This window comes from Tarenaya hassleriana, unplaced genomic scaffold (genome assembly GCF_000463585.1).
Source record: "Tarenaya hassleriana unplaced genomic scaffold, ASM46358v1 Cleome9, whole genome shotgun sequence".
In the NCBI taxonomy this organism is placed as follows: domain Eukaryota; kingdom Viridiplantae; phylum Streptophyta; class Magnoliopsida; order Brassicales; family Cleomaceae; genus Tarenaya; species Tarenaya hassleriana.
The window spans coordinates 185,327-195,273 of record NW_010971389.1 but is presented as its reverse complement, the minus strand read 5'-3'; the positions used below and the strand labels follow the sequence as shown (position 1 = coordinate 195,273).

At 33.5% G+C, this 9,947-nt stretch overlaps 2 protein-coding genes across 2 annotated transcripts in view; one reads left to right on the top strand and one right to left on the bottom strand.

Moving 5' to 3' along the window:
- The window catches only part of LOC104803519 (WAT1-related protein At4g30420), a 9,530-nt gene extending 1,046 nt beyond the window's left edge, over positions 1-8,484 (bottom strand). The window contains exons 1-5 of the mRNA XM_010527454.2: positions 8,439-8,484; positions 804-999; positions 638-706; positions 382-498; positions 27-276 (exon numbers count right to left, since the gene is read on the bottom strand). Of these exons, the coding sequence (XP_010525756.2) occupies positions 27-276; positions 382-498; positions 638-706; positions 804-999; positions 8,439-8,484 (678 nt within the window). The remainder of the gene's footprint in view (positions 1-26; positions 277-381; positions 499-637; positions 707-803; positions 1,000-8,438) is intronic.
- On the top strand, positions 8,472-9,473 carry LOC104803518. The gene is made up of 2 exons (XM_010527453.2): positions 8,472-8,585; positions 8,785-9,473. The coding sequence occupies exon 2, from the start codon at positions 8,786-8,788 to the stop codon at positions 9,335-9,337; it is 552 nt and encodes a 183-aa protein (XP_010525755.1). The 5' UTR covers positions 8,472-8,585; position 8,785; the 3' UTR covers positions 9,338-9,473.
- Positions 9,474-9,947: the final 474 nt, after the last annotated feature.

Sequence of the window (9,947 nt, the reverse complement as noted above, 5' to 3'; positions counted from 1 at the left end):
GGTTCGTTGATGGGTTTTCGAAGTACCTGGAGGACAAGCCAGCAAGACCAGCAACAACTACTGCAGAACAATAACAAGCAACCCAATAGCCAAAGGCTCTCGTTTTGTTGGATTTGCAACGAACCCAACACCGATTTCGCGATTGGCAACTCAGATTCCGAGTTTAGAAGCTTTGGCCCTCGGACCAGTGTCATTGCAAGAGCTCCCGCAACGCAGAGAACTGTCCCCACGATCTTCGCTATGCTTCTTATGCTCCGAATATTCACCTTCTCATAACTAAGTCACCCAAATCAAAATTCAAAAAACAGTGTCAGCTTTCATATTGAAACGTTTCAGGTTTCAGAAGTGTATATGTGTGTGTATATATATGTATGTATATACCCGGTGAGAAAGGCCATGAGAAAGGTGATTGCAGGGATTATATTGCCCATGGCGCTTCCCATGGACGACGAAGCTAAATATATACCTTCGAAAAACAGGTTCTGATTTGCTGTAACTCTGCACGGACCAAAACCCCGAGGCAAATTAAAGGTCATGACTCATCGGCACAACATTGTCAAATTTTAGGTATTTATATACATGATGATGATGATGATGATGATGATGATGATGATGATGATGATGTTTCGGAAGGTACCCGATAAGTGAGACTAAGAATATCAAGGAAAAGCTCCTCAAATTCAAAGAACATCTCTTCGACTTAGCCCTACACACAACAAATACAAGACAAGCCAAAAGAAGGTTATAAAACAAAAGATCTAGCGAGAAATGTTATAGAAGCGAGTCCTAAACCCTAACGATACCTTGAGAAGCAAGCAAAGGGGAAGATGGCTATGGTTGCAAAGGCTTGTCTGTATAGAATGAAGACCCGAGGGCTCGTTCCTTGAAGCAGCGCAGCTCTTGAGAAGAGAGAGACACCTGCGTAGCAAAACTGAAGTCCGGTTAAGGCAATAACCGGTTTGTACTCTTCAAACCTCCCCATCTCTCTCTCTCTCTCTCTATTGCTTTATCTTCTTCTTCTCCTCTCTACCACACACACACACACACACATATATATATATACATGCGGGTTCTCATGTGTGTAGATTCACATAGAGATATTGTATGGTATGGGAACAATGATTGAGTTAGAGATATATCGTTATAAAATATGAAACATGTACTTGTGTCTCCTCAAAGACAGATCATATTCTAATAACAGCGGGCGAATGAGGTCAATGATAAGTTTCACAGCAATGATCTAGTCAGATTGGTATCATCATCGCATGGTTTATTATATATTAGTAGAGAAAATACTGTCCTAATATTTCTAATAAATATCCTTTTTTTACGATTCAAAAACATAGATTATTATTATTATTTTCATTAAAGTTAATTAATTATCATGATATATATATTTGAAAACTACAAATTCTATCCATGTTTCCACATTTTACAAAAACAAAATGATATTTCAAAAAGTTTTCTTTTGTCTTTCCCTGCCTCTTTTTTCTGCATCACATTTAATAACATCGACCCATTATAACGAGCAAATTAATATTATCCTGTTATCTATGTTTTTCATTGTATAAGTATAATTTGTACAGTCGTGATTGTTTGAATTTTTTACGATTTCATTTCTTCTAATTCTATTAAGAAATATTCACTTGTGAAAGTATAAATGTGGTACATTAATGATGTGAATGAGGTCGTGGCAGATTTGGAACTTGCTATCCAATCAAACTCCAATATAAAACGACATACACGTACATATACATATATATATATACACAGTCCAATGGCAAAACGACAAAGAGCTCTACGTGGATCTGACAAGTAAAAACCTTTGCCCACTTGATATTTCATGTTCCAAATGTAGCCTGCGATATTCCAAGTCATTAAAAAAAATGATGCAAAATTTATATCTGCCCACTTGATTCGTCCAGATTCTTCTAATCATCTAAAAATACAAGGTTTTTTACAACAATACATAAAGTAAAATAAATTTGTAAACGATTATACTATTTTTAAAATTATAATGGATTGGAAATACGAACAAATTTTCAGAAATTTTATTCTATTTAAATATTATCATAAAAATTAAATTTACAAATTATTGTAAGATAAACTAACAAAAAAATTTAAAAATTATTATTTTTTTCTATTTTTAAATATAATTGATTGTCTTCATGCTTTTGGTGTTATTTTTGTCATTTAATGACAAATTATCAAACACATAAAATAATGCAGGTGTGTACGTTTGTACATGTACTGCGAGAAACTATATTTTAGCCCATGAGATTAGTTAAAAATTACAATATCACCAACAATCATTCTAACAAGTTGGCCGAATGCGATGAAATTCCTACGCGGTTCGACAATATCAATATCTTTTCTCTCTTCTTAATAAACTTATTTTATTATCGAACTCACCGTATACGTAGCCGCACGTATACGTTTTGTACATACGCAAGGGTATTAATCGGATCGGTCCGAACTCGCATTTGGTCCGACTTAATTTTTTCGGGTTTGTATAACCAAACCCAAAATCTTATCCCATATATTTTGTATTCGGATCGGATCGGGTTATAGATCAACCGGTTCAAATTGTTTTGTAACATTATTTTGTGCCAACAAGAAACAGATTTGGTTGCCACAAAATTAATTAATATGGAATTTAAACCAAGCAAATAAGTGGATTGTGACATTTGATGTGATCGTACATCGCAATTTTTATATGCATCAATTTCATTTCTGTTTCCAGTTGAGGCCATTATTGGACATATATGTTATTGTCGACCACTAACAGAGTGTTTTGTTATTTAATTAATTATTTTTATGAACAATATTTAACTCAATATAAACGATCAAATGATTATTAGATAATTAACTTAAAATAGTATCTTTTAGACATATAGATAAAAGATAAATATTTTAATTTGATTTTTTTTTATAAAAAATAGGGATGTTTCAGGATGTTTTTCTATTTTTAATGACTTAAACTAACCTTAATAATTCGGAATATATGAAGGAAACTTTCATGAAAGAAAAAAACATGGTTGCTCCTTTATCAGTTTGGCCATGGAAAATTTTGGATAATCTAAAGGTATGAACTTTATAATCAACTATACATATATATATATATATATATAGATTTCATATTTTTTTTTTAAAAAAAATTATCTCGTTTTTCTTTTATTTTCTTGTGTGTGCGGTTGAAATCTACTGTACACGCCTTTGGCCGCAAACGTATTGTATTGGAAGTTGTACGGAAAGAACGGTGTCTCCACATATTCATCGTATGTACACACTTAGAGCATTGATCCATCGTATATGACTAATCATCTTATAATGTTATACTGTTTGTTTTGGCTTTGCGTTCATGCAGGGATAATCCCATACTTGTTCAAACTCTTGTCGCTGGTTTTGTCTTCTATGTCTTCCCCTTCTTCTTCCTCTCGATAGCCTTCCTTTGTGGGATCCAAAGGGTTTTGTCGCAGTGAAAATCCTCCATGTCGCAGTTTCAGAGCCTCTTTATTATCACTTCCATAGAATATTTCTCCACGAGAATCACTTCTTCTTCACCAATTACCACTCACTTCATCGTTCACATGGACGGACCTACGTTGAGATCTATGGTGGCATATGCCCCATTGGTGTGATTAAAATGTTATAAATCATATCATATTTTAACCAAATTTAGTAAATGCCCCCATAAGAAAATTATGTTTATCATATGAAAAATAAATTTTGCCTCCAATTAAAAGTTTTGCTAGGTCCACTACTGATCATTCATCTCCTGTTCTAACGCCCATGACAGGTCAGTGTGCTTCTAAAGATCGAGACTTTTACATAGTTTTCGGTTCAAAGCTTCCATCTTTTTACATAGTTGTTTGGTTTGCAGCTGGAAACGGCTCGTTCTTGGAGCATTTGTTGATAAGTGTAGTTGCTGGAATTCCCCTTCTCGGTTCTTTGATTGGTTTCGGATCAAAGAGCATAGTTTACAGATTCGTGTTGGCCTTCGATTTCCTTAGATGCTTCGGACATTGCAATGTCGAAACCGGTCCGTATAAGATCTTCCGGAAAATTCCATTTCTCATATAGATTTTCTATACAAAGAGATATCGGGAAGATGACGTAATATAGAAACAAAACAAAATCTAAATATTACGTAATCTTCTCAAATCTTCTCTATACCTCTTTATACTTTATACACCGACGGAAGCTATATATATATATATACATATATAGTTCCCTATCCTTCAAGTTAAATGCTTTCTCTTCTCCAAGTTTCTTACTTTCTTGTTGCAAACGTTATATATATATATACTCTTTCTTCATCATCTCGCGCCGAGTTCAAATTTCTGCCTTTTCATGCCACTCTTTGACGTGATGGGTAATACTCTAAATGCCAAGTCATGGAAGATTCAGGTCTTTCAGGACAAAGACACCTTGTCTGAACTTCGTCAAATCTGCAGATTTTTTAGTAGTTGATGTTTATTTTTTCCCTCGCACACGATGCATGCATCATTCATTTTCAGATCGTTTGCTTCATTGCCTTACGCATGAAGTTTTTTCTTGCTTCCATGTCTGCTCATCGCTTAAAAATAGTCTCTCCATTTCAAAATAGATGTCATCTTAAATTTTATTACATTTTTTAAGAAAATCTAAAAAAAAGTTATATATACCCTTATCAAATCATTTTTTTATTAGTAATCTACTGAAGTTATATATTTTAAAATAAGGGTAAAATTAAAAACTTTATTAAAATTTGTCTAGAAAATATAAAACGACATGTATTGCAATTTAGTAACAATTTTTATTTATTTATAAAATGACATGTATTTAGAAACGGAGGGAGTAAAGTTTTTTCAACATCAGCAATTAAACTTGGTCGTTATAAAAAATTCATGCATAGACTTTGATTTTTAGCAAAATCAATGTACATAATTATAATACAAAAAAAAGTTCAATTAATATTTAATTTAAATAAAAAAATCACAATGAAAATCAAACTAGAATTTTGGATGGAAAATTCCAATTTCGTCAATTTATTCTAATCATGTGTCAACAAATATACTGATTTATCAAACATGATAACGGAATAATTTTTTATTCTATAAAAGCTATCGTTGTTTTTTTATTGAAATTTCTTTCTCAATCCAAATATTATATTAGATTTAAAGTGTTGCGTCGATAACCACAAAATTAACCATAACAAAATTGAGATTTTACCTTCAAAATTTTAGTTTAAATTTATTTGCACCATCATATACTTTAGTTTGGATATTGTTTTGCAATTTCCTTATTATATATATCTTCTAAATCTATCACTTCCTAACCAATAAAGTCTCAAGTTTTGATTAAAAACTAACTTAAGAAGCGAGAGAGCGGGGATCTCCCCCAACTCTGTTGGTTTGAGAGCCCACTTCCTGAACAAGAGGTCGTGGGTTCAACATCCAGGGTATGGAGATTTCCCCTCCGGCCACATTCGGGTGCTTCACATCCCACACGTGTGGTGCCGGTTGTGCGTGTGGGTCGGGATTAGTCTGAACCCTTTGGGTCTGGGATTACCCGGTTATCAAAAAAAAAAAGAAGCGAGAGAGCTTGTGTAAAAGAAGCGAGAGAGCTTGTGTCCTTGGAAGAGTACGGCATAAGCCACCAATCTTCCTTGATTTAAGGGCTAATCATATCGTGAAAAAAGGAGATTATGTTTGTTGATTATATCCAAAGCATAATTAATTAATTAAAACTAGAGCATAGCACTTTAATGGACTTTTGGGCTGTAAAGGCCATACCATGAAACGAGCTAATGCATTGACCATAGTGCGTTTCTTATTATAATTAATTACACATGGTTTATTTTATAATTCATCATGATCACTAGTGCATACATGCTTGGTAGCTTCCCTATTTAAATGCTTCATTAATGATTGACATAAAACTATATAATATAATATAATTCGCATCATATTTAAACTATCGAATGCATGTGGCTAACAACATTTTGTTTGTTGATTCTGGTTTACACTCTGCCGATTATAATCACAGCCCATTATACATTTGATAATATTGACTAAAATAATTATATCGTCAAAAAAAAGTAAATCGTGTAATTAAAACCGTGATTCGAACATAGGACCGTGGAAATTTCATTTCGTCGGTCCATTTCTTTTTGGCACATTTTCTTACAAGGTAATGACTATGATATATATAACAAATGAGCCGTCGCTTTGGGCCGGGTGGTCAATGGTCATCTCAATCTCGGTTTGGTTAACGAGAACCTAACCAATACAAACTGAATAACATATATTGTATATTAATTGAATTTAATATAAAATGGTAATACGAAGCACATTCTCATAAAAAAAAAATTTAATATAAAATTGATATGCATGAATTTTCTAAAATATGAAAATCTAAATTTAAGGTGACTTCAATCAAATATAAAATTAATAAAAAAATGAACGAAATCAAAATTTTGGAAAAATAAACGTTTTAATGAATGAAAATAGAATTCCGACAAGGACGAAATCAAACAGAATAAACATAAAACTTTTTTAAATTTAAAAAATGAATTAGAAAATAAGCCAATCGAACAGCAGAATTGCTTACGTGGCCAATAAAGAGAACCATATGGGTCCGGATAAGTAAGGTGGGCCCCGCACATGTGGTGCACATGCACCTGTTTTCGGTGGACGCGTGCGTGCACGAGCATAGACCCCCTTGCCTCGCCTCCCCCTCCCGCCCGCTTCCTTTGCGAGCCTCCTCCTCCATTAAACAATAAAAAACTAAAAACAAAACTATAATCTTTCATTATAAATTTCCGGTTTTTAATGTTAGGACCCACATATTGAAAAACATTTATTCTTTTCTTTTAAACGAGAATACGATACTATTATATCAAAATTAATTAATTGAATTTTGAACATATTTTACGATCGAATTCCGTACTTAGTGTTCTTATTGTTAATTTTTTTTAATCATTATATAGAAAGGAAAAAATAAATATTCACGACATAATAACATGGTGATGGGGGCGTGTCGTAATAACAATAATGGTGAAGATTCCCGTAATTTACGGAGGTTCTTTGGAAATAAATTGCCGAGGCACACTCCATGTTCAATGCATTTTACCGGAAAATTCACACACACAAAAACGAATATTAGACTATTTTGTAATAAAATTCCCCCTATAATGATCCGACCTCTATAAAAATATCTGATCAAAGATTACAATGTCTATTTGAATATTTTAAACAACGTCAACCTATAAAATTTCAAAACTATAAAATAAGATTTCTTAATGTGATTTTGTTAATAACCGAATATTTTGGTCCGAAGTTCAATCTAATCCCAAGAATAAGAAAATTCTATCATATGAATGTTTTTTTTCCATACTTGAGAGTTCCAAATCAGAGAATCTCATTTCATTGGTTGAACTATATATTCAAGTTTAGATTTTTTTAGTGCAATACTTGGCCTGTTTTTTTATATATACTATACATATTTATATATATTTATAATACTGTAGATAAAACCTATTATGTTTATACAGTTGGAAAGTAAATAGTGTTATTACTGGATTAAATGAATAAAAATCTCATGGGAAGGGCACATTAAATGGTAATTATTCGACCCATTTTTCTAGATTTAAGGGAGATGTATTAGATCAAAGCTTGGTGAAATTGGCGATTATAGAAAAAATTTCTGTTTCAATCATTTATTTTTCTTTTTGGGTGATTATACATATATATATATATATATATAAATAATATTTTTTTCAATTTGCAATGGTCAGGCTTTTCCCAAAATTTGCGGATCTTCACGTTTCCACCACAAGGCCATTAATTTGATTGTGTTTTCTGTCTCCAGAAAAATAATTTCCGGTGTCGTCAAAAGGCAGAACACACCTACATTCTCTCCTCAAAAGTGCTGTCTTTAATTTACAATCTTGAACTATTTATTAGTACGAAAAGAATTATAAATTATAATTATGTGTAATAATTAAGTTATTAGCTATACTGAAATGTGAAATTGACCTCTCTCTCTCTATATATATATGTCCATGCATTGTTTGGTCTTAGTTGAGACCTTTGCTTTTTATTCGCAATGTAGCGGAATTCTAGATAACCACATCACCATCTTATCGACATAATATATATGGATTGACATTGACGGTCCTTGTAATTCCTGTGCTTATTATTCAAATATAAATCTTTCTTTTTCCAGTTTTAGTACAAGATTACTATTTTCTTCTCTCTTTTTTCGGCGGGAACGAATTATATATATATATATATATATATATATTCATATATTCGACAAATGTTTTTCAAAATTCTAGGGTTACAAAAGGGGACGTGGGCCAGCAATAGCATGTGAATGCATGTGCTCTATCTATCTCCCGGAGCCCCCACCATTTTCTTCTCCCTTTTCAACAAATAAATGGACTCTGTCCTTCTCTCTCTCTCTCTCTCTCTCTCTCACACACACACACACACACATATTCTTGAATCACGAAACCGTACAATTACTCGACCGGCCGTTGAATTTCACGGCGACATATTCAACTGGAGAAGATCAAAAGTCATCAAAACAACACTAAGGTATTTGTTCCATCTCGGTTGTGTCTTTCTTTTGATAAGGAAAAGAATTCCCTAGACGGAAAAATGTATTGCCCGGCCGGCGATTGAAGAAAACTAATTTACACTTGGAACTGTAATGCCATAATCCTCTCAAAGGGCTGGTTATTGAATCATGTTTGAGTTTATCCATGATGTCTCCTTCTTCATTTCTTATACTCAGGATGCGATCTCCAAGCTCTCTGAAGGAAGAATTCCTCAAGAAATGGCAAATGGGCCTTGAAGTATGCCGTTCTTCAGTAGATAATACGAGCGTTTCAGAGCGAAGAAAGGCGATAAAGCTCACGGCGGACATCGCCATGGCTTCCCTCCGAAAGGGCACGACTTGTTGGAGCCGAGCCCTAATCGCGAAAGCCGCTAATTCCAACGACAACTTCGACAATCTCCTCGTGCGTCGGATGCTTAGTGGAATCCAAGCCGAGAAGCTAATCAACAAGAAGTTACCAAAGACGATTTGTCACGAGAAGATCGTGAGACGGAGCAAGAGGTTCTTGAAGAGACCGAGAAGGAGAGACGACGTCATTTCGAAGATAGCTAAGAGGCTGGTGAAGAGGAAGACACAAGGGCTGAGGAGTCTTGTCCCGGGAGGAGAGTTCATGAACGATGATGTCTTGTTGATTAGAGAAACCCTAGATTACATCTCGTCGCTTCAGACGCAAGTTGACGTTATGAGACGTCTTGCTGATGTTGCGGAGGCCGAAATGATCGGGAAATGATGTTTTTTTTCCTTCCACAGAGAAAAAAATGTTTTTTTTGCGAGATCAACCTGATCGGATAATGGTCGGTATTTTCGGACAATGCTATATGATACGAGGTTTATTAAGAAATGTATAATAGTGAGTTGTATTTGTACATACGGTACACCAATTTCTCAGTCTAATTTTTTCTTCCCTCTCCCGTTTTTTTATAATCTAAAATTTTATCCAACCTTTGACTCAACTATATCTCTCGGTTAACAATAGAAGGTGTGATTTTCGCATAAAAGGACTACGATCAATTCCTTGGAAATAACGGTTAGAGACTAATGGACCCGTGTTTTTCATTGATCATCGATTTTATTTTTCACATTTTACTTTTATTGGCATATAAACAGATATATGTGTACCTCAATTTTGTAGAAAATATGGGAAAACAATTTATTGTTATAAAGTTTTGTCCGGATTTAACAAGACTTAGTATAAACCTTTTTTGCAAACAAATATATATGATTTGTATAGTATATAACGAATCAAACTTATGTGATAATTCGTATATATACTCTCCATTCTAAAGTTTAGTTGAGAATACAAATCTTGGTCGGTCCAAATATATATATATATATATATA

Coding starts and splice junctions, on each gene's coding strand:
- LOC104803518 (XM_010527453.2), top strand. CDS start 8,786: ATGCGATCTCCAAGCTCTCTGAAGGAAGAATTCCTCAAGAAATGGCAA.